The 25,581-nt window shown below is 42.6% G+C and overlaps 1 protein-coding gene across 1 annotated transcript in view; it reads left to right on the top strand.

Annotated features, from left to right (window-relative positions):
* PPEF2 (protein phosphatase with EF-hand domain 2) overlaps positions 1–25,581 on the top strand; it is a 356,454-nt gene that overhangs the window by 316,198 nt on the left and 14,675 nt on the right. The window contains exon 18 of the mRNA XM_085643039.1: positions 12,854–12,941. Coding sequence (XP_085499165.1) covers positions 12,854–12,941 — 88 coding nt within the window. The remainder of the gene's footprint in view (positions 1–12,853; positions 12,942–25,581) is intronic.

The raw sequence follows: 25,581 nt of genomic DNA, 5'->3' as shown, positions 1-25,581 counted from the left end.
TTATGACCCATTACCATCCTACAAAGCACCTCCGTTCTAGCCAGGCTTTTTTAGGAACAGTACCAAGGATTAGGAGAACGCGAGCAGGTGGCAGGATGTTTTCATACAATGTTGCAAAGCTGTGGAACCTCCTACCCTCTAACCTCAGATCCAACTCCAATCTCTCTTTATTTCCTAAACACTTAAAGACCTTCCTCTTTACTCTGCAAGATTAATCTCTTGAAGTATGCTGGCCTCCCCTCACTTTCTTTCTTCAAGTAGCGCTTGGACGCCTACGGGCAGCAACTGCGCTTTATAAATTCACTTTTCATTTAATTTAATTTCATTTCATTCATTTCATTTCATTTCATTTCATGAAAAAACATAAAAAAAGAAACCGTAACAGATGATGAACAAGATAAGGCATGTGCAAGGAAACTAAAAGTTAATGATGTCCTGAACATTGATTGGCAATCTCAGACAAAGATCGATCAGGGAAATTGGCTTTGCAAGGTAAGTTTCAGGTGAAGAGGTCAGTTTCTTACAGTTCATTCCAGAGTCAGAAAGAAACCTAGTTAATGTATACATAGACTAAGAAGGCCAGGCCACTTTGTTCGCCAGGCTACCTTCACAGGCCTATGAGAGGGCAACACAAAATGGTGGCACAATATAAAATGGAGTCAGTCTCGAGAATTACAGAACCTCATATCGTCCCATCTCGCTGATAAATTTCGAACCTAAACTACTAGGGAAAGTTTTGGCAGATCGCCTTCGGGGGTGTATCACCGACCTGATTCACCCTGACCAGTCGGGCTTCATGCTGCGGAGGGCTACTAGACACAACATCAGAAGAGTTCATAATGCTATCAAGGCCGCCCCCATGCTAGGCCACCCAGCTGCCCTATTGCTAGCCGATATTGATAAAGCATTCTACTGACTGAGCTGGGTTTACCTTTTTCAGTTGCTCAAAACTATTAACTTTGGACCTCGGTTCCTGTCATACGTACACCTACTATACACTGACCTGACGGCATTGGTTCGAATCGCGGGACACCGCTCTCGCCCCTTCCCGATACAGAGGTGTACACGTCAGGGATGTCCACTGTCTCCTTTGCTGTTCGCTCTGGCGGTCGAGCCCCTGGCGGCCTGGGTCAGGAGTGACCCAGTGCTCAGGGGATTCGAGTGGTCCCGCTCACGATCAGATCGAATTGCATTATATGTCAATGACGTCCTTTTCTTCATGACGGACCCGTGATTTTCTGGCCCTCGTATATTGGAGATCCTCAGGGTGTTTGGCAGCACCACCGGCCTCCACGCCAATCCTGCTAAATCTATCCTGTTCCCAGTACGTGGACACCAAGGCCGCGAATCGTGGGCAGTACAATTATCCTGGGCCTCAGAGGGTTTTAAATATTTAGGGATTTTTATCTCCCCGTGCCCCAAGATTTCATGGGCACATAACATCACCCCACTGTTGACCAGGCTTAAAAACGAAACGACGATATGGTCTGCTCTTCCATTATCCCTACATGGGCGCTCATCCATTTTTAAAATGGTCTCTCTGCCTCTGATCTTATATCGCCTCCAAAATTTCCCTTACCCTATTCCTCGCACGTGGTTTGCCCAGGTGAACGCCATACAAAATAATTTTCTATGGGGCGGGGGTCCTTTTCGCGTGGCGCTCCGCACCTGCGCTCAGTCTACGTATTGCGGGGGATTGCGGCTGCAGATATTTACTCATACTACGTCGCATCTCACATCCTTGTCATTAACGAACTTTGGTATAATTCTCCCACCGATCCGGCCTATGCTATCGAACAGGACGCAATGGAACAGGTCCCCCTGCTCCATTTACTCTACAGCTACACTAGGCTAGATCATTTACCGCCTGCTAGTAGACAAGCTATCCACTTATGGAGGGCCAGGACCAGACAAATGGGATGGAAGGGGCGTCTTACTGGACAGACCCCCTTGTGGCATGGTACGTACCTGAGATCTGCTGACACTTTGAGAGGGTTCCGGGGTTGGGACCTGGTGGGGATCTCTACCCTGGGTGATGTTATGAAGGGCACGACCTTAAAATCATTCCAGCAACTACAGACCGACTTCGGCCTCCACAAGTTGCAATTTTATAAATTTTTACAGCTCCGACACGCACTCTCTCCCCAGATCCGCAATATGGAGGCCCTCCCTGAGTTTCAACCCCTTGAGGGTCGCCTGTTGATGGGGGACCTTGGATTGCACAAAATCAGGCAAATATACCAAACGTTGATGATGCACCCCCCCCACTACTCTAGACAATACCCAGCTAGCCTGGACGGCAGACATTCTCGAATTGACGGATGACGATTGGGCGGAGGCGATCGCAAGTCCGTGGGGCGTGGCCGTTTCCACCCGTTACAGACTCATCCAATTCAAATACCTACATAGAGTTTACTACACGAGGGTGCGACTGTGGCGAATGGGGGTCATTCAGTCCCCTAAGTGCCTGCTGTGTGGCAGAGAGGAAGGAACCTTCTTCCATACGGTGTGGACTTGCACAGCTCTACAGCCCTTCTGGAACAGAGTTAGGACGTGTCTTAATGAGGTGCTGGGGTGGATGCTTCCACTGGACCCACGGCTGTTCTTGTTACATTCCACTGACGATATTGGGGGGAACAGATACAAACAGCACCTGCTGTTCCTCGCCCTTACTATAGCCAAACGGGACATAGTGCAGGGATGGAAGGCATCGTCTCCCCCGACTATAGGCAAATGGAAGTCCGAATTGGATAGGTGTATGGGTGCCAAGATGGCTGTATTTGAGGCTAGGGGCTGCCCACGGAAACATCGCAAAGTATGGGCGCGATGGGCAGCTTACCGTGGAATAGACTTGCCCCCCGTCCCAGAGGATGACCCCTGAGTTGCTCTCTCTGCTCTTTACCATGTGTCCCCCAAGGTTGTATCGATGGACTGCTTTATTACTTTACTGGGTTGCATGCTGTGAATCTGCTGAATCATGTATTCTATTTAGACACTGGTCCACTGTCTGCATAGTGTTTAGATTATTATTTTACCTGCATGTTCTGCAAGGTTTGTTTCTCTTCATAGAAATGGTTATCGATGCACACATCGTTCAACTGCTTCATTGTGCCATTGAGGGGCCGCTGCCCAATGTATCGGAAAATGACCAAATAAAATTTGTTATTAAAAAAAATAAATGTAGACCACGTAAAAAGCAAAACCAAAGGGGATGATGGACGGAGTGTTGAACATTGCAAGCACTCACCCCCAGTCAACTGATCTGGGTTTAATCCATCATCATTCTTTAGCTCACTCCGCCACCCCAGTTCAGACATGGCCATATGCAAATCAGTCTGCCCCTGTGCCTCATGGGAACAGTCCAGCCTGAGCTGCCAAGCCATGTCTACCCTGGACCGGAAACATGCATCCTGGGACCGGTTTCTTGCTAATCAGCCGTCATCAGCCAGGCTAGCTTGAATCCAGTGGCAAAGTGAGCAAGGGACCCACATCTGGGCATACCCTGCCAACTTAGAGCGAACAAAGCAAAACCAAAGGGGATGATGGACGGTGTGTTGAACATTGCAAGCACTCACCCCCAGTCAACTGATCTGGGTTTAATCCATCATCATTCTTTAGCTCACTCCACCACCCCAGTTCAGACATGGCCATATGCAAATCAGTCTGACCCTGTGCCTCATGGGAACAGTCCAGCCCAAACTGCCTAGCCATGTCTTCCCTGGGCTGGAAACAAGCATCCTGGAACTGGTTTCTGGCTAATCAGTCGTCATCAGCCAGGCTAGCTTGAATTCAGTGGCAAAGTGAGCAAGGGACCCACGTCTGGGCATACCCTGCCAACTTAGGGCGAACAAAGCAAAACTAAAGGGGATGATGGCCGGAGTGTTGAACATTGCAAGCACTCACCCCCAGTCACCTGATCTGGGTTTAATCCATCATCATTCTTTAGATCACTCCACCACCCCAATTCAGACATGGCCATATGCAAATCAGTCTGACCCTGTGCCTCATGGGAACAGTCCAGCCCGAACTACCAAGCCATGTCTTCCCTGGACCGGAAACAAGCACCCTGGGAACAGTTTCTGGCTAATCAGCCGTCATCAGCCAGGCTAGCTTGAATCCAGTGGCAAAGTGACCAAGGGACCCACGTCTGGGCATACCCTGCCAACTTAGGGTGAACAAATCAAAACCAAAGGGGATGATGGACGGAGTGTTGAACATTGCAAGCACTCACCCCCAGTCAACTGATCTGGGTTTAATCCATCATCATTCTTTAGCTCACTCAGCCACCCCAGTTCAGACATGGCCATATGCAAATCAGTCTGACCCTGTTTCCTCATGGAAGAACCAACGTGTGACCAATGTGCAGATTCTTATGGAATCTTTTGGTTGGATAGTCCATTTTCAGATTGGGGAGGATGGGGGGGTTGATTAGGAATCTGTAGTTAGGTAGACTCTTTACCATAAAAAGCACATCGAAGGTAAGTAACTTGTTTTTCTGATAGAAACTTCTAACTGAAACTCCTCACCTAAGAATAGATACCAAAGGAGTACCTCCAATGAGGTGGATCTGCGAACAGCCACAAACCAGAAAATCCTGCAGCCCCGTCCACGAGATGACTGGGCAGATTGTAGTACCGGCGGGTAAGGCTGGTATTGCAGCCGCACATAAGTGCCCCGACCACATACGCTGTAGGGGAGAAAGGACTACTGCTGAGGCCCGGCAGATAGCGAAAGCCCAAAAGATCTGGAAGTGATCCGGCTCTCTTGAAAGCGCTCAAGCGCTGAGTCAATTTTATTGCCAAATAGGCTGGAACCTTCAAAGAGCATATCGATCAGGTACACCTGGACATCCCCCGAGAACCCAGGGTAATGCAACCAAGGATGATGACCCAGTGCCACCGTAGAACCCATGGCTCAGCCTAGGGAGTGTGTCATGTTCAGCCTGCAGCTGATAGCAAACTTTACTGAGTTCTGACCATCCACAAGGGCTGGGTCAGAATGGTGTGTCCCTCCTCTGAAAGCATGGAGAGCCATTGTGCAACGAGTCTCACAGTGGTCCAAGAGGCATGCGGTGTTCACTGACTGCAAGGCAAGGTTGGTGCAAGAAATAATATGCTTTCCAAAGGTGTCCAGTCTCTAGAATTCCCTGTGTTTTGAAGGGGAACACATTTGGATTGACCTTATAGGTTGCACAACCAGGCTCTCAGGGGAGAAATGCAGGGAGAGGACAGGGGCAGGACAATGGTGTCAAGAAATCAAGAGGTGCATTGGAGCCCCTGTGCAAGGTTTAGCCCAGGGCCCAGGAGAATGACGGTGAGGGCTTCATTGAAGGGGAGCAAGGGCTCAGCTGAGCCTCCTCCTGGGTGAAGCCCCTCAGTCAAGACGTTGGTCTTGACCTTGACTGCCGGCAACTGCAGTTCACGGCCCTCTGCTATGCTCATCATAGTGGCGTAGGATGTGCCTTCCTCTGAGGCCGGGCCCAGAAGGGAAAGCAAGCCAGAGTCTGGGACGATGTCCAAACCACTGGTGTCAATCAGTTTCTAGTATCAGTGTTCAGTTGGATCAGGGTCCACCTTCATTGGATAAAATCGTTCCTTCGCATCTCCCCCTGCAGGAAGGAAGGAACTATCAAGTGTTGGGAAGTCCAGGGGTTGGTAGGGCCTGATTGGCACCAGCAACAATGTTGAACAGTGCCAGGGTGGTGTCGACTTGGAGTCGGGGTGATAATAGGCTTGTCATTGAGAGGTGCTGGGGACAGCGCCAAAAGAGAGGGAGCCAGGGTGGAAGACGGCACCTATGGTGGCATCAGGCCTGAATCTATGGACAGATCCAAAGGGCCCAGCCAGCATTGGGGGCAGGCCCATGGGTGGTAACCAGCTGGGGCACCTTGCTGCTACTCCATGGGGCCAATAGGCACGCCAGAGGTAGTCAGTGGCTCATAGAGGGTGTGCATGGCATTGCAGAACTCTTTTAATTGGGCAGGTGTTGCTGTGGCTCCGGGTAATTTGGGGTAGTGTGGAGGCTGCCCTGACAACAGCTCCACAGTTGGAATGCAGGAGCAGAGTCTAAAAGACCAGCATTTGAACAGAGAAGCCGAAGAATGCTTTAACTTCCCAACTTGGAGGAAGAGGTCTTAGAGCGTGAGGATGATCGTCAGGAGAAATAGGCTCAGAGAGTGACCCTGAGATCTGCCTCGGGAACAGGACTGAGAACATTGAAGTGCCTTCTTCTGCTGGCTCGCCAGGAGCTTCATCGCCCCCTTGGGAATCGCCTTGCGGTGCATTGACTTACACTTGGAGCAGGGCTTGGAGTTGTGATTCAATCACTGAGACTGATTTGCATATGGCCATGTCTGAACTGGGGTGGCAGAGTGGGCTAAAGAACGGTGATGGATCAAACCCAGATCTGTTGACTGGGTGGGAGTGTTTGATTGGTTCTGATGCTCCGTCCATCACCACCTCCTTTTCTACCGCGTGATTCGATCCCAGGCACAAGAGACAAACCAAGTGGGAGTCAGACACGGACATCTGTCCAAGACATTCTCCACAAGGTTTTAACTCTGTAGATTTTGTAGGGAACATGCCCTTAGTAGGGGTGGGCAGAACTTGTGGAGGTTTACTCCTTGGAATTTTTTTAACACTCTACAGTTACAACTTATTTTAACGAAGCATTGCACATAACTGTACTGTGTAAAGCACTACACGGGCTGATATACATTTATCAAGCTTGTGAGCTGTCCTGATATTAAACAGATCATGCAGATAATGTTTTCTTTTAGTCCATACATCAAGATAATATGTTATTGTGAATAACATATCACCATCCAATCTCTGTGTTTGTGTGCTCTGCCTTTCCAAGTGTACTCCAGTCCTTATGCTAGCGCCGCTGAGGTTTCCAGAAGGGTCTGTGGCGCTCTATAGAAGTACACCTGAAAGTTGTTGTCAACTTATTTATGTGCGGTGCTCTGAGGTGGAGAGATCACCTACTCCCCAGTTCGACAATCAAAATCACCCAGTTTGTACAAAAAATTGGTTTCCCCAGAACACGATAATGTCAACATGTATTACATAAATAACAGATATCAACAATTCTTGTCCTTTTTATTTGTTAGGTTTATTCTCATATGCTCTTGTTTACTTCTCTTTTAGGCCTCTTTTTAGCCAACACATGTTTCATCGCCCATGGCCAGTACGCTTTGACATGGTCAAAGCATACTCGCTGAGACGATGGAAGGCTGCATGAGCAAACACTCGGAGGGCGTTAAAATTGATGACAATAAATAATAAGTAATAATTCAGATATGATTGGGAGAGAAAAACTATCAAAGACAAGGAACTATTTGGGGAAACCGGGTCGGAATTACAACCGATTAAAATATAACACTAAACATACCGCCGAAACAGCCCTGAGGAAGTTGCGGCCACTTGCCATGGGCAAAAAGAAATAAAGTGATGTCAGCGCTCTGGGGTGGTGCTTATAGGAGCACTGCAATGTCACCTCTAACATGGAGCTGATCAATGCCGCCTACTATCTCGTAGAGGTACTGCTCAAGATTTCCTGCATACAGTCTGACACCTGGGGAATATTTTAAGGTGAGGAATCTGGGGTTAGAAGTCTCTAACAGAAATGTATAGTTAGAATTCTGCCTTTTGCAACTTTTACTTATAAACACCGACTAATAGTTTTCAATGACTCGGGGCAGAGGAATCTGAAGTTATTTGTTTTCGCTTTCTCCCTCTAAATACAATGGACTGTAAATAAAGACTAGCTCTATTGTTTATGAACTATATAAAAAAGAGTACATGTAATAAAATACATCATTTTTGCCATTGGGCGCCACTTTTTTCTGACTGGTTTTGCTGGATTTAGGATTTTGTACCCTATGCCACTGCTTAACAGCAGTATAGTGCCTTTGTTTCCCCTAAAATATGTACTTTGGATTCATCTAACAAGGTTATTAAACATTCCTGCAGGTCATGTTTGATGGTGCAAAAATAGTACCTGTGGCATTGGAGTTAAATGTCATGAGCCTGCAGTGTACATTTACACCAGACACATATATAACAAAAATCAATGACTTAAGGGAGCACCATTGTGTTCTAGCTGGGCTGCAGTTTTAAACTACTGCAATGTCACGTGGCAGGAAAAAGTGTATTTGTCATATCGGAAAATCTACTTTTATATATTTGATAAGTCACCTCCAAAGAGTGCCTCGTAAGATCATGTTTATATTAAGGGTTAAATATATCGAAATATTGTTTTAGTAATTAAGTGGAATTGTATGCCATCACAGGGAGCAACTTTTCAAAATATGTTTTCACTATGTAGCTAAAGCTGTATTTACCATGAGCAGACCTCAATATAGATAAAACATATTTTGCATCTTCACCTAGTAAATGCTAGAGTATTGATTCAAAATTAATTATCACTTAGGGGCCTATTAGCATGGCAGGCGGATCGCCACCGCCCAACCGGCGGTGGTGATCCGCCCGCCAAAACACCCCGCCAGATGGCCTTTTACCCCCCGCCACATTTACATGGTGGGGGTACCGCGGCGGACAGAAAGACTGTCTGCCGTTTTTCCGCCGGTAGGCAATTGTCACGATTGCCTACTGGGCGGAAAAGGCCCATAATATAGTGGCGGATCCATATTATGATGTGTGCGGTAAAATGTGCAGTAAAATGCCTTTCCATGGCGGAGACTCCCCCATGGAAAGGCATGCGGTTTTTACTTTGGGGGCCTGTTGTGGGACCGCAGGGGGTGGGGGGCTGCACTTGGTGGGTACCCATGGTACCCCACTACATTGGCATGCATGGAAGCCATGGAAAGGCATTTTACCGCACACATCATAATATGGATGGCGGTGCCTGCAAGGCACCATCACCATATTATGGGCCTATTCCACCCGGTAGGCAATTATGACGATAGCCTACGGGTGTAAAAGCAGCGGATGGTCTTTCCGTCCGCCGTGGTACCCCCCGCCATGCAAATGTGGTGGGGGTAAAAGGCCGTCCGGCGGGGTGTTTTGGCGGGCAGATCGCCACCGCCGGTTGGGCGGTGGCAATCCGCCCGCCATGCTAATAGGCCCCTTCGTTTCAAGAATGTCATTGAATAGTAAGGGTAGATTTTTTATAGCTTAGGTGGAAAAGTAACCATAAGGCAGTGCACTTTGTGCTGCCTGGTAGAAAACTGATTTAGAATCAGTTTGCCTTTCAAGCCTACTCCAGAGGCCCAGTACACATTTTTGACTGGGAGTTAACAAGCCTGCTCCCAGAGGACAATGGCTTTGCCTTTGGGCCCATAAAGTCAGGGTGAAGTCAACAACTCATCACTTAACAGGGATTAGTTGTCTGGAAGGGAGGCAGGTACAAGTGGCAGAAAAAAGACAACCTTAACACTTCTTCTCTTGAATTGAGGGTCCTTGATGGGGCTGGCAAGAACTGCACCTATTGATTTTTAGGGCCATCCTAGAACTTTCTGGCTTCTACCCCAATAGGAGAAAAGACTAGATTGGACCCAAACAGAAGTGAAGACCCTTCATATAAATAATGGAGTGACTAGGGGAGGAACAAAGCTCCTCCGAATGGAGAATGGCATTTCAGATTCAGGGCTTCTGGGAATATTTCCAGTGAACCAAGAGAGGAAGTGTTGAAAAAGAAGATATATGTAATGAAAAGGAATAGCCCGGATTCATGTAGGATTTTCTCTAATCACTGGCTGGTGTACAGGGTAAGACTGGCACCTCACTGCCACCTCTTCAGAGCACTCCTGTCCCTAGAAATAAAATACCACTATGTATGTATGAATGAGGCATTTATATAGCACAAACCTATCTAGAAGGCAGGGGAGTGCTGTGGAGACATATACAAGGACTCAATCAATGTGTGATAGGAGGGATAGCCGGTTTGTGGAGTGTTACTGCATCATGATGTGGAGTTCTTTAAAAAGGTGAGTATTAAGCTCTTTCTTAAAGATGAAGACTTTATCTGAAAGCAAGAAGAAAGAAGATGCAATGACTCCTGACTCCTCTAGGCACCAGAAACTGCAAGCGCTCTTCAAGGGCTAAGTGGTAGGACTCCTGTTTGCCTTCTCAGGGGAAACAAAGACAAAAAGCTCAAATTCTCCCCACTCCATCAAGGTCTAGCTGATCATTGAATACTGGACCCTGCAGAAACCATTATTGGAGAAAGACCTGGTGCCTAGAAGCATATCCTAAGGACTGCAAGAGGGACTAAGAGGAACGTTTCCAGCAGTTTCAGAAAAGTGAGACCTCTGGGGGACAAAAACATGGTTGAACTGTACTTTGCGGTCAAGGTAGCCTGGTCGCAGAGACCTGCAGTGCTACAGATTTTAGTCTTGCCCACTGTTGAATTTTGAGAGCAAAACAATTGCCAAGATTTAAAGACAAAACACTTAATAGAAAGAGAGCGAGCGAGGGAGAGAGAGAGAGAGAGAGAGAGAGAGAGAGAGAGAGAGAGAGAGAGAGAGAGAGAGAGAGAGAGAGAGAGAGAGAGAGAGAGAGAGAGAGAGAGAAAATCCATCCCAGATGTGACGTGATCTCAGCAACTACAATATACTGATTTGCATTGCTTGGAACTTTTGGAGCCAAAATATTCAGTGGGTGCTCAATGATAACATATCTGACTTTGAAGGACCCTTGTCACTTTCAACTTAGCCTTATAATGTAGACAAAGTCCTAGGGTAACTGTGACCAATGTGACCGACTTGGCTTACCAGACCTTCCCTTCTATATTGTCAGCCTGAAATCATGCCTAGGTCCTGTACAACCAGAAACAAATAAAATATTTTTTATTGGTGCTGTAATTTTTCAATGATCTTTTGGCTTATAAAACGTAAAAAATTTGTATCTCAGTTTCCCTTATCCAGTTCTGATCATCTAGGTGCCCATTCGCTTATTAATATGCCTATTTTCTAATTAGGTTTTGGGATTTTACTTTGCTGTATCTTTACTTTTTTACTTTAAAATTGTTGGTATTGCTTAAATCTAACATTTATTTCTCTTAGCAATTGCCAGCTGCTTGTGCTACAGCTACCAGGGGTTCAGAGAGTTTTGCTGAGAACTGTGTTGCGACTTAAGGCCCTATTATGGACCACCATACTCCTTGTGGTGGTCCAACCACCACCACACTGCGGGTCCGCCTGCAGTATTAGAAATGGGGCAGTCTGACCGCCACAGTACCGCTGCTTCTGCTGGGGATCCAGGATCCTGTGATGCAGCGGTCAGGAGCACTAATATGCTGGCAGTGCCACTGCAGCACCGCCAAGCATATTAGGAGTTGCCCTTTCACCACCCTTTTCATGGCGGTGAGCCCACCATGAAAAGGGTGCCGGAGAGGCAACTAATTGCCCTAACAGGACCCTCTGCCACTCCTAGGCCTGGGGGTGCATGCAGGGGAGGGGGGGGCACATGTTGTGCCCCCTTGGGTTTGCCCCTCAGTTCTTGCACTGTGTCGCACGTATGCCACACCGTGCAGGAAGGTGCTGTCAGAGCTCTGACAGAGGCGGTCTGCATGACAGGCTCTTAAATGAGCCTGACAGACCACAGCCTGACAGATTAACTCCTAATCTGGTGGGCTTCAGCACCACAGCTTTGGTGGTCTGACAGCGGACAGCACATTGCACCATCTGCTGTAGGACCGCCAAAGTCATAATAAGGCACTAAAGCAGGGTGTGTTTATTGAGCTGATATGGGTAGACCTTTCTCAAATTAATAACAGGGGGATTATGGTGGCTTCCAATGCTCCAATGGGCTCCTTGAGCCTGTAGAAACTGCATCAGAATCCCCCCGCAGGTTTCACTCTGACCGTCGTTCTCTAATACAGCGGTCAGACTGAAACCTATGATGATGGGCGGAAAGCCTCCAACAGCAGGTTGGAGGCTTTCCATCCGACATCATAATGAGGCCCTGAGTTACTTTTAAAGTGCATAATGGTAAATGCTTGTGAATCAAATTGTAACTCACGATTTCCCCAATGAACCATTGAATAAAGTAACACAGCTTCCAATAATGACTCAGTGGGGGACCCTTGATCCCAATAATTATTCAGTGGGGGTTCCCAGATTCCAGTAATGATTAAGTGGGGGTCCAGCACAGTCAAAAGGTTAAGAATATATCTTTACTTTGTCTCCAGTGTAGGAGTTATAATTACAGGGTAATTACAGAAAACAATTTGCCTACGCTAACACACTTCCACAATTTGCCTTGCCTCGAACGGAAGAGTCTAATAAAGAATATCAAGAACAATGAAAAATGCAAGAGCTATCGATCTGTCAATAGCAACAAAATATAAACATGCACGTCATACAATCGACTCATATATTAGTATAAAACAAATATATCTTGCTTATAATTTGGTGCCCAGCTGTAAACTAAAGTGTCTAAGATGTCCTCTTCAGCTTATACCACTGTGTCAGTTTGAAAGCTTTTGGAATCCAAAGTGGCTGTTGTCAAAGAAGTGTTGTTTATGAAATTATAAAGAAGAAACAATAGAACACATTATTTGTACATATCCGGCTCCACTTGACTTAAGGAGGAAATATTTGAAGACTAGATTTATTATTTTTAACTGCTGAACTATCCAGGATGCTATTGCTTACTGCTTCTTTACTACCGATGCCCAATTCATTGGGAAATTGACAACATTTTTAGATCGATCTTACCTTTATTTTAATGAAATATGATCAACTGACATAATTATGAGATTTATTTTGGAGAAGGATTTAACACATGCATTTTATTTCCTGGCTATTTATTGTAATGGATGTTTGTAATGTTTTCATACAATAAACTTTTCACATATAATTATATTTTTGTACCATTTTGCTTTGTAGCACCTGCATGCCAGTTTGCTGGAAGCACTTTACAGACACCGGTCCAACCTGGAGACGATTTTCAGGATCATAGATAGTGACAATTCAGGTCAGTGCTTGAGAGTCACGTTCCTAAATGCAACCTTGTGATAGTTGAAGTGGTATTCAAATTAAAAATATTGGCCCTCATTACAATGTTGTTCGGAAAGCCTCCGACCAACAGTCGGAAGCTTACCGACCAAATAGGAGCCCTTCTGACCGACTCTGTCGATTTGCAGTCCCACTGCCCAATTACGAAGTTTGCAGGTGGAACTTGAACCGGCAGGTAAATCCAACTCGGTTCCGACCGACTCACGGAATATTCCTGTCAGTCGGAACTGCACCGTAACTTCCTATGGACAGTGTTTCTGCGATTACGATGTCGGTTTCCAACAGCCTTTCCGCGCCGGCCTTTCGGACACGCAAGGCTGTCGGAAAGCGACTATGGGGGACCCTGGCAGGGCCTCAAAGCCCCCGCGGCCTACAGTTGGTGTCCGAGGGGGTACCAAAGGAACCCTGCTGTAAAACCCTACACTGTGTGGCAGGCACCATGGGGTCACCGTGAAAGGGTGCAGGGTTTTACACACACACACACACCATTTTCCCATAGGAGCCTGTGCTAGTGTTCGGTCTCATCATAATCCGGCGTTTGGAACCGCCGACCGCAAGCCGGAGGCTTTCCATCCGACATCGTAATGAGCCCCATTGTGTTATTTAAATGTCATGTCAAGATTATTGAGACACATAAAGATAGTTGTTTTAAATATCACTGTCAAAAATATAATTATATGTGTTGTTCAAACTATCGATGTATTTAATATTGAGGTATTTTATATTGCTGTTAATAATATGACCCAACTGCAATGTCAGGCAGACCACCACCGACAGGCCGTCAGTGGCTGCCCTTCCGACATCCAGGGTATCGTCCAACTGCCGGATTACAATACCAGCAGTTGGAGCGATTTGGGTGGGTGGAAAGAGCGCCACCTCCAACAGGCTCAATGATCCTGTCAGGGCGGCGGTCAGAGCCTAATCCTTACAATAGAGGTTGTGCTTGCGGAGACACCGCTGTAGGGATTAGAATATCAGTTACCAGCATCCTGTTCATGCAGGTCCCACCGCCATGAAAAGGCTGTCGGAGAGGAAATTTGGGAGTCCCCAGCAGGGCCCTGGTTTCCAGTGGGCCGCTGCTAAGTGGCACGGGTGGCACATGTGGCCCCCCAAACCTCCATGCATCAGGTGTAAGGCACCACATGGTGCCTGGCAAACAGTGTATGGGTGTTTGAAAAATGCTTTTTTCTATTGCTGCTTGTGCAGCAGCTCTTTTCCTGGGATGCTGCACAAGCCACAATAGTAAAAGGCATTTTACGACCACCTGCACAGTGGTCGTATCGTAGTTGGGCTGTCGGGACCACCGACTCCTTGTTGGACGATTTCGTGGTCGAAATGATGGCGGTCAGACGCTCGTCTGACATCATAATGAGGCCCATTGTTTTTTAATGTTAAATAGTATGTTGTATATTGTATCATTAATATTATATGCTGTTTTTATTTCTAGTAATGGGTTTTTAATTTTTGAGTATTATTTGTCTGTTAGAATTTGTTTTGTAATTTACATTGTTTATATTTCTTTTATTTGTAGAAATATATTTGGGATGTTGGGTTCATAGGCAATAAGGGTAGGGAGATATTTAAATATCACTTAATTTTTTTTATTCAGTTTTAAAAATGTATACATTTTGAATAATTTAAAGTAAATTTGACATATTTCAATTAATTTTGTAATATCTCAAAATGTATTGTTAAAAGGTAGAAATTTAAAAAATGCATTTTTTAAATAAATTGTATTATGTAATTTATTTAAAATTTATTATTTTTGTTATTGGAAAAATAATAGAATCTCGTTTGTAATTTCTTTTCCGATTTAATCAAATTTTAAGAAAAAGTTTTTTATTTTTAGAAAAATGGGAATTTTGAATTTAAAAAATAATGTACAAAGAAAATTGGAGAAAATGTATTCTATACATTGTTTGCAATTGTTATCCTTTATTGTTCAACACCTTTTCTGAGTTAAGGTATATTGAAGTGGGAATATTAAATGTTGTCCCTTTACTGTCCAACACCTTCCCTGAGTTAAGTTATATTGGAGTGAGAATAGTACATTGAACCCTTTTAATGTCCAGCACCTTCCCTGAGATGTTATATTGGAGTGGAAATATTAAATGTTGCCCTTTTAGTGGTCAACACCTTCCTTGTTTTAGTTTATATTGGAGATGAAATAGTATATCAAACCCAAATAGTGTCCAACACCTTCCCTGAGATAAGTTATATTGGAGTGGGAATGGCAAATATAGCCCCTTTAGTGTCCATCACCTTCCATGAGTTAGTTTATATTGGAGTAGGAAAAGTATATTGGACCCTTTTAGTGTACAACACCTTCCCATACTTAAGTTATTTTGAAGTATGTATAGTGACTGTTAATTATTTAGTGTTATATATATGTATTTAGTTTGTAGTGAAGTGGGAATTGTGTTATTTTTTTTTAGAGTTTTATATAGCGCGAACTAGACCCGAAGATATCAGGTATCAGAGCGCTTTACATGAGCACCAGTTTTGTTACAGATGGACACATTCATTTTGTTTTGGCGCGTTTTTTGTTTGTAGTGTTAAATACTTTGTAACAGTTGTTTTTGTATTGGGATGGTAAAATACATTTTATGACTATTTTTATTTTTACATTAATAAGTACAAGAAAAACAAAATACATGTATATTTTGTATTCATATTTTATTTTGAAATAAATAACACTTATTGCAAGTTTTTTAGTTAATTCATAAAGAATGTCAATTTTTATGTACATACATAATGAAAAAAATGAATAGTTGTAAAACAAATGCAGAAAATAATAGTTTTTAATACATTTTGTATAATATACATTTTCATTTTTTTTAAACATTGTAAATTTATTATATATTTATTAAGCTAATTTTATACACATTTTGCAAATGCTATTTAACACAAGTATTATTAGTATATATTAAATAATGGTATATATGTTAAATTATTGTATATACTTTATAATTCTTGCACTAACTTTTAGAAAGTTTTTGTAAATGCGTGATATATTTGACATTTTTAATAATTAATTAAATATTTTGCTATTTTTCCCATTCATTCCTATGGAGAGATAGCCTTCTTTTACTTTTTTGAGGCAGGCATTTTTTTCTACTGCTAACTATATGTAGTAATCTATTGGTGTTATTTTGGGTTGTTTTTGGAAGAGAGAAGTCACAGTTGGGTGTTGCTGTTCATTGGTACAGGTAAGTTCATTTTCACCATTTTTAATGTGTTTGTCAGGTTGGAGGGATGCAGTATGGTTGTGTAAATGATGTGTGTGTTGGTATTGATGCGATTTTTGTGTGTTAGATTGCTTTTTTAATGCTATTTTGTATTGTGTTGCTTATTACGTTTTTTGGGAAGGAAAGTGTTTTATTATGTAACTTATGTGTTTGATTTGTGTTGCTAACTATTTCTGTGTAGTTTAATGCTATGTATTTATTAATTTGGGAATATAGTCTTTTGTAGGGGAGGGCTCCTAGGTATTTTTAAGGGAAGTTGGACATTCCGTTTTTTTAAGGAAATCAGATTTTGGTTTTTTAAAAATAAACTTAGGGCCTAATTACGAGTCTAGTGGTCCACGGATCGCCTGACTCGTAGGGGCGGACGGTAGAAGTCTCCCAACCGCCCTATCATGATTAGGACAGTCAGACTGCCATAGCCCCGCCATAGCCACTAGTGAACCGTCAGGAGGCCTCAATATGCATATTACGAGTTTCCTCTCCGCTGGCGGTGTCATGGAGGTTCCTACTCCATGAACACCGTTGTAGAGAGGAAACAAAGGGGCCCTGCAGGGCCCGCTGTGCCTCCTCTGCATGGAGATGCATGCAGGGGAGCACAACTTGTGCTCCCCTGTACGCATGCACCCCAGTTCCTGCAAGGCATAGACTTAACAGTCCGTGCCATGCAGGAACTGCTTCTGGCATTCCTATGCGGTGCCCATTTTCTGGGGCACCACCGTAGGAGGGCCAAAATACAGCCCGCCAGACAGGAGGAAACTCCTAATCTGGCAGGCGGTCTGACCACGGCTTTGGTGGTGCAGCAGCGTGGCGGGCCCGGCACCGCCAAAGTCGGAATCAGGCCCTAATTTGTTTAATATACATCTCCTTGTTTTTTTGTGTTTCCTGGAGAAGTTATTTTTCTTAAATCTTTTCCCAGGTTTGTTATGGAACTTACTGACTGTGGATTGTTTTAAGGGATTACCTTTGTTTTTTTTTTCATTTTTGCATTTTCTTGGGCTTTTTATTCTTGTTGTAAGTACTTTTTGGTGGATTACTATTTTTTATTATGCGGATTTAGACACAGATCTGCATCAACAAATCATAAGTTTAATTTATTTATTTACTGTTGGTGGGAAATGTCATATGTTTGAAATAATGTTATTTTGATGTATTTAATATGTGTTTTGTTGAAAATATGTGATGTACTTATTTTATTATGTATAGTTTGTTATTTTTGTTTAATAGTTTAATTTTTTTTTAAATGCTTGTATTAATATTATTATATCAGTGAGTAATGTTTATTTTAGGAATATTTATTCACTGATAAAAGAATTAATATTTATTAGTATGAGAGTTTAATTTTTATTTTTCTGATGATGATGATGATGTATTTATAAAGCGCAAAATACCCTAAGGTGTCTAGGGGCTAGCCATGAAGCAGACGGATTCGGCTCAAGTATATTAAGCGTTATGTCCAAACAGCCTTGTTTTTAGACCCTTTCTAAATTTGAACAGATCTGTCCCTTTTTTGAGTGATGTTGGTAAAGAGTTCCACAGTTTGATTGTTGTATTGGTGAAGCTCTTATCACCCCCACCTGGCCCTTTTTATTCTCGGGACGACAAGATTCCCAAGCTCGGCTGATCTGAGGGTTCTCGCTGGGATGTAGGGTTTAAAATGGTTAGCCAGTGGTATTGGCCCTAGATTGTTCAATGATTTGAATGCAATGCAGAGAGATTTGAACTGGATCCGTTTTGCTACCGACAGCCAGTGGAGATGAACTAGGGCTTTGGTCACAGAGTTAAATTTAGAGATTCTTAGAAGTATTCTTGCTGCAGAATTTTGAACAGTCTGTAGTTTTGGGATACTCCGCTTGAAAGTGCTGGTAAACAGAGAATTGCAGTAGTCCAGCCTTGATGATATTAGTACAAATACAACCGTTTTCCTTAACTCCATAGGAATCATGGGGACGTATTTTCCTGAGAATTTTAAGAATTAAGAAGCAGACCGAAGAGGTGGAATTGATCTGTGCTTTAAGAGACAGCTTGGTATATACAATGACTCCAAGATTTTTTGCTTTTGGGACTGTCGTAGTCAAGGAGTCAAGTTGGACAGGCCACCAACTGTCAGTCCAAATGGAGGGATTATTACCATATATAAGGACCTCAGCTTTCGAGGAGTTAAGTTTCGGACAGTTGTTTGTCATCCAGCTCCCTATGTGGTTCATACAGTCATGAACTCTGGGGGCTATAGAGCTGGGTAAACTACTCATTGAGACAATTATCTGAGTATCATCTGCGTACGAAACAAGGGCAAATCCATAACTTTTATCAATTTGGCCAGAGGAGTGACATAAGGATAAAAAGAGTTGGGCTCAGGGAAGTTCCCCGAGGGACGCCACAGGGCAATGAGAATGGGGGAGACATGTGTTCAGGTATTTGGGGTAGTATATTGTCAGTACTAGTGCTTGCTTCTCTTATATTTTCTGAAACTTCTCTCACTTCTGTCTTTGTAACATATGGGGGTGGTTACGCTCTTTTAAGTTAATTACTACAGTTTCTTTAGTAGTTGCCCTCTCATAACATGCATTGGAATAATATTTTGCACATTTCCAATTAATATGTTTAGTAGAAGCATTGACTGTAGGTGTATTAAATGTAACACAATAACAGTTTCCCATTCTGTGATGTTATACATTTTCTGCCTTCTGTCATTATATCTTTACTACTGTAATAATATAAATCTAAAAAAAATTGCTCTTTTCTATATATCATTTATTAATATACAGTTAAACATAGATGTTGTATTTCTTTTCTAAACTTATTGGTATGTTCTTCAGGGAAGTTGTGTGTTTGATATTTTTTTCCCAACAAGTTTCTTTGTGAAACAGGTCTTTTTTTCTGATGGAAGTGAAAATTATTTATTGCATGTGTCATATTTTTAATGTTTGGTGACGTTTCGGTCATTAGTAGTTTTTAGTGTTGCCGTTAGAGAAAGTTTAAAGTTGATTTTTAAATATTGTCACTTTATTTTGTAGTGCTTGATGTGTAGTTGTTGATGGTGTTTAGTAAGAAAGTTTGATAGTCTGTTTAAAAGCAGAAACGTTAAAAAGTGTGCTAGACATTGTTAATTAATCTTTTTGCAAGTTACAATTATTTTACTTTTTATTTTAAGTACAATTTATACTTACTTGGAGATGAAGTTATATAGTTAAATATTTTGCAGCCTTCTTTTTTTGCAGGATCAAACTGGCAGAGTTTCCTCCTCTTAAAATGTTTGGCGTTTTTTTTAGATTTATTTGCTTTAATTAGTTTGGCTTTTATATTGTTTTTTTAATTGGTTAAGCTATTTTAACCTCTTCAGTGCCCCGCCCTTTCCACGCCCTGTGCCGGGCGTTTCATTAGCGGGCGGGGTTCATGACGAGATAGTCTCGTCATGGGCACAGCGCAACCGCGCTCCATGACGAGACTATCTCGTCATGGGCACTGAAGGGGTTAATGGTTATAGTTCTGTAAAGTTTAATTTTATTGGTACGTTTAGGCTGATTTAAAAATGTTTTGGCAGTTATTTCCTTATATGGTAAATTTAAGAATTAATATTGTTTGGTAATAAAAATGTTTATTACATTTACATGTGTTTTAGATATGTGTAATGTATATTTTAGAGTGGTATTATGTGATATTTAAGTTTTTGGCGAAGAAAAATTATATCATTTATTTATATATTTTAACTATAATATTGTGTATATATTTATTGTTTATTGTTTTAAATAATGTGTTTTTAGTAATTTTTAATCGTATTTACTACTTGTTTTAACTATATTTATGTAGTCGATGTTGTTTTCGATATTTGTGACATGGTATATGTTTATTTAGAAGTCACAATATCTTTTGATATTTTTGTTTTTAATTTGTAAGATTAGATATTTTTGTCACCAATTTTATAGTTATGTATAGGGCCTCGATATTTTTATAAATGGTATTCAATTTTCGCTAATTTTGAGAGTCGATGTTCTATCACTGATCCAGTTGAAGAGCATCCTAATTACAATGGCGGGGAGCAATCTTAACCAACTTTACCGCCCGTCACATTTGGATGGCAGGCGGCTGTGTGGCAGTGGGAAAGACCAACTGCCACGGATCTGTTGGGCTCAAGGAGCCCGATGGTCCATCGGAGGCTGAGTATTGTCTACCATGGTGGCGGTGCCTACCAGGCACCGCTTATGCATTATGATGTTCCTTCCCGATGGCCCTTTCATGGCGGTAAATCCGCCATGTAAAGGCTGGTGGAAAGAGACATTGGGTGCCCCTATCAGGCCCCCCTTACCCCCCGGCCCACAGACACGGGACCTGGGGGACACCTATATATCTCTGCACCATGTGGCAGATATGTGTGGGGTGTTTGTTTTGTAGTGCTGCACGTGCTGAGGAGCCCAGCACCCTCCGCAATACAAAACATGAGCAATGCGACCGACAGAGTGGCAGTCGCATCCTAATTTGCCCTGTGGGACCGCCACCTTGATCGGTGCCCTAGGGGGACCCGATGGACCCCCCCTTTTCCAACAATGCACAGTGTGTTAGGCACCAAGGGGGGCCCACCACAGGGTGCATGATTTTCCCCAGCCACCCCTTACTTCAATGGGATCCTGTGTTCTTGTTCGTCACACAGGCTCCCATTGAAGTCAATGGGACTCCAGAAACGATTTGGTAGGAATGCTTGCCGGACGAGATCGTAATCAGCCCCTTAGTGGTATTACCCAAAATGATGAGACCCCCTGCAGAATGTGATGAGGAGCCCCCGAGTTTCCCAATCCTCACAGTTATTCATTGGCTTTGGGCTAAATGAGGTTCCCTTGAATGATTAGGGCCCCCATGCCACAGAGGCTACGGGAACCTTTGTTATGCCCCTGATAATACCGTGTATTTAGAAGTGTAACAAATGTAGCCAGGGAAAATATTTACCAGCAGTCAGCAAATTTTACTGCCGGCTTCTTAAAATATTATATCTGGCAAAAAATGCACTTTTATTACAGGGCAGGAAGGTTTGCAAGATAAAACACTTCAGCATAATTTCAGGTGTTTAGTGAGCATGCATGATCCACATTTTTCAAACACATCAACAAAGCCTGTGATACCATTCAGACAAAGAAGCATAGGAACTTTTCACATTTGTGTGTGTGTGCCTTTAGTAAGGCCCTTGAGCATTGTGATAAACATAGCCCTTGCATTTTCCATTTCATTTTCGATATTCATTAAAGCAGAAAGATACTGATAATTTTTTAATCTAGCACTATAGACTGCTGCCCAGGGCTATAACAGTTGTTAAAGGCCTTCAACAAAGTTATAGGCCCGACTGTAGGTGAGTGTCTTTGATGAGGGAGGGGATACTTAAAACTTATATAGCTTGAGCAGAAGGGCTATAACGGTATTCGAACATTCCATCTCCTGACAGTAGAATGTTCTAAATGAAAAAAGGAGTAACAAATACAAGTGTTGTAATGTTGGAGCCATTGTTGGAGCCATTATTGGCCCTGAGCCACACCATTGTCTAATTGGTAAACTTCTATATTTTCAGCAGTTTGTTCAGATGAGCTTGGGCTGATTTTGAATGCTGCACAGCCATGCAAACGGTAAAAAAAAAAGAAAACTATTCCACAAAGGGAGAAGCCTTCTTGTGCAGACCCCTAGCCACAGAAAACATACATTTCAAAGACATTGTTAATGATTGTCGTAGCGCTCAGTCAAAGCAGCACATAACTTATCACACACAATTTCCCATCAATGCGACAAATTAACTATTCGGGGGAATTATTTTTTAAATATTTAAATCGCTATTGTTGGTACATTTAAATTATGGCAATTGTTTTATATGCCATGGTTTTAAATAACTAGCATAAATACATTTTATACTTGTATGGTATCACAGGTGGGTGCTTTCAGTAAGGCCCAAAACCACTCCGGTAGATGTGGCCTTGCATTATTAATTTCTTTTTTATGTGGGAGCTGGTCGTGGCTTTACCCATATTAAGATAATCTTTACCCATATTAAGATAATCTCAAAACTGATCTGGGTTGGGTGGCAAATTCTAAAAGAAAGCAGCAAGGCCGAGGTGCACTATATTCACAGTTCTATCCCGATAAAAGTAAAAAAAAAAAGTAAGATTTGTACTTATTATTGCATGCTTTCCAAAGTAATGTGCAAAATGCAAACGTTCAAAAGGAAAGGTGTGGTAAGGGCAAACAGACACAGCCATTTCACCCACATCCATGGGCTTTGTCGAGGTCTTCTGATCCATCACACAGCAACTATAAATAGGATCAAGTAAGTTACACATAGGTGTTGGCCATCGTTATATGCAGAGCAATCAGAAACAGACTTCCATCAATAATATGTAATACAAATGAATAAAGAAGAAATAAATACTGACTTCGAGTAGTCAAGAATTTAATACACCCTATTGCAATTCAGTGTAATACTATGACCTAACATATTGAGAGTGGTTAGATTTCTGGAATGTAATTTTAATAACAATGTGGTAACATCATCACCAGGAAGGGAAGGCTCAGTTCACCGGCCAGTCAAACTTCCAATAGCAAAGTAAATGTATGTCCTCCTTTTACTACAACAGTATCCTTTTATAGATAAATGTCTACCAGCATGAAATCCTGATAGATTCCTCACTAAATATTACATTTGACTCAACTAGAGAACTATCAAGCTAAATTATAGCCTAACACCCATGTCTACTAGGCCAAGGTCATTGTGTCTATTTGCAGCGGACGTTGGAGAAGAGTTTCCTTTACAACAGTGTCGTGATGTCCCAAAAATACCTCTAATTGAAGGGAAATCTGTGCTACTGAGCAGCACACCAGGCTTAGATTTGTGCAGCTGTTGAACATTCAAAGGCTTAGATTTGGTTTTTTAAAAATAAACTTAGGGCCTAATTACGAGTCTAGTGGTCCACGGATCGCCTGACTCGTAGGGGCGGACGGTAGAAGTCTCCCAACCGCCCTATCATGATTAGGACAGTCAGACTGCCATAGCCCCGCCATAGCCACTAGTGAACCGTCAGGAGGCCTCAATATGCATATTACGAGTTTCCTCTCCGCTGGCGGTGTCATGGAGGTTCCTACTCCATGAACACCGTTGTAGAGAGGAAACAAAGGGGCCCTGCAGGGCCCGCTGTGCCTCCTCTGCATGGAGATGCATGCAGGGGAGCACAACTTGTGCTCCCCTGTACGCATGCACCCCAGTTCCTGCAAGGCATAGACTTAACAGTCCGTGCCATGCAGGAACTGCTTCTGGCATTCCTATGCGGTGCCCATTTTCTGGGGCACCACCGTAGGAGGGCCAAAATACAGCCCGCCAGACAGGAGGAAACTCCTAATCTGGCAGGCGGTCTGACCACGGCTTTGGTGGTGCAGCAGCGTGGCGGGCCCGGCACCGCCAAAGTCGGAATCAGGCCCTAATTTGTTTAATATACATCTCCTTGTTTTTTTGTGTTTCCTGGAGAAGTTATTTTTCTTAAATCTTTTCCCAGGTTTGTTATGGAACTTACTGACTGTGGATTGTTTTAAGGGATTACCTTTGGTTTTTTTTTCATTTTTGCATTTTCTTGGGCTTTTTATTCTTGTTGTAAGTACTTTTTGGTGGATTACTATTTTTTATTATGCGGATTTAGACACAGATCTGCATCAACAAATCATAAGTTTAATTTATTTATTTACTGTTGGTGGGAAATGTCATATGTTTGAAATAATGTTATTTTGATGTATTTAATATGTGTTTTGTTGAAAATATGTGATGTACTTATTTTATTATGTATAGTTTGTTATTTTTGTTTAATAGTTTAATTTTTTTTTAAATGCTTGTATTAATATTATTATATCAGTGAGTAATGTTTATTTTAGGAATATTTATTCACTGATAAAAGAATTAATATTTATTAGTATGAGAGTTTAATTTTTATTTTTCTGATGATGATGATGATGTATTTATAAAGCGCAAAATACCCTAAGGTGTCTAGGGGCTAGCCATGAAGCAGACGGATTCGGCTCAAGTATATTAAGCGTTATGTCCAAACAGCCTTGTTTTTAGACCCTTTCTAAATTTGAACAGATCTGTCCCTTTTTTGAGTGATGTTGGTAAAGAGTTCCACAGTTTGATTGTTGTATTGGTGAAGCTCTTATCACCCCCACCTGGCCCTTTTTATTCTCGGGACGACAAGATTCCCAAGCTCGGCTGATCTGAGGGTTCTCGCTGGGATGTAGGGTTTAAAATGGTTAGCCAGTGGTATTGGCCCTAGATTGTTCAATGATTTGAATGCAATGCAGAGAGATTTGAACTGGATCCGTTTTGCTACCGACAGCCAGTGGAGATGAACTAGGGCTTTGGTCACAGAGTTAAATTTAGAGATTCTTAGAAGTATTCTTGCTGCAGAATTTTGAACAGTCTGTAGTTTTGGGATACTCCGCTTGAAAGTGCTGGTAAACAGAGAATTGCAGTAGTCCAGCCTTGATGATATTAGTACAAATACAACCGTTTTCCTTAACTCCATAGGAATCATGGGGACGTATTTTCCTGAGAATTTTAAGAATTAAGAAGCAGACCGAAGAGGTGGAATTGATCTGTGCTTTAAGAGACAGCTTGGTATATACAATGACTCCAAGATTTTTTGCTTTTGGGACTGTCGTAGTCAAGGAGTCAAGTTGGACAGGCCACCAACTGTCAGTCCAAATGGAGGGATTATTACCATATATAAGGACCTCAGCTTTCGAGGAGTTAAGTTTCGGACAGTTGTTTGTCATCCAGCTCCCTATGTGGTTCATACAGTCATGAACTCTGGGGGCTATAGAGCTGGGTAAACTACTCATTGAGACAATTATCTGAGTATCATCTGCGTACGAAACAAGGGCAAATCCATAACTTTTATCAATTTGGCCAGAGGAGTGACATAAGGATAAAAAGAGTTGGGCTCAGGGAAGTTCCCCGAGGGACGCCACAGGGCAATGAGAATGGGGGAGACATGTGTTCAGGTATTTGGGGTAGTATATTGTCAGTACTAGTGCTTGCTTCTCTTATATTTTCTGAAACTTCTCTCACTTCTGTCTTTGTAACATATGGGGGTGGTTACGCTCTTTTAAGTTAATTACTACAGTTTCTTTAGTAGTTGCCCTCTCATAACATGCATTGGAATAATATTTTGCACATTTCCAATTAATATGTTTAGTAGAAGCATTGACTGTAGGTGTATTAAATGTAACACAATAACAGTTTCCCATTCTGTGATGTTATACATTTTCTGCCTTCTGTCATTATATCTTTACTACTGTAATAATATAAATCTAAAAAAAATTGCTCTTTTCTATATATCA

The sequence above is a fragment of the Triturus cristatus genome, chromosome 2_2 (assembly GCF_964204655.1).
Source record: "Triturus cristatus chromosome 2_2, aTriCri1.1, whole genome shotgun sequence".
Classification (NCBI taxonomy): domain Eukaryota; kingdom Metazoa; phylum Chordata; class Amphibia; order Caudata; family Salamandridae; genus Triturus; species Triturus cristatus.
This window is presented reverse-complemented; position numbering and strand designations above follow the sequence as displayed.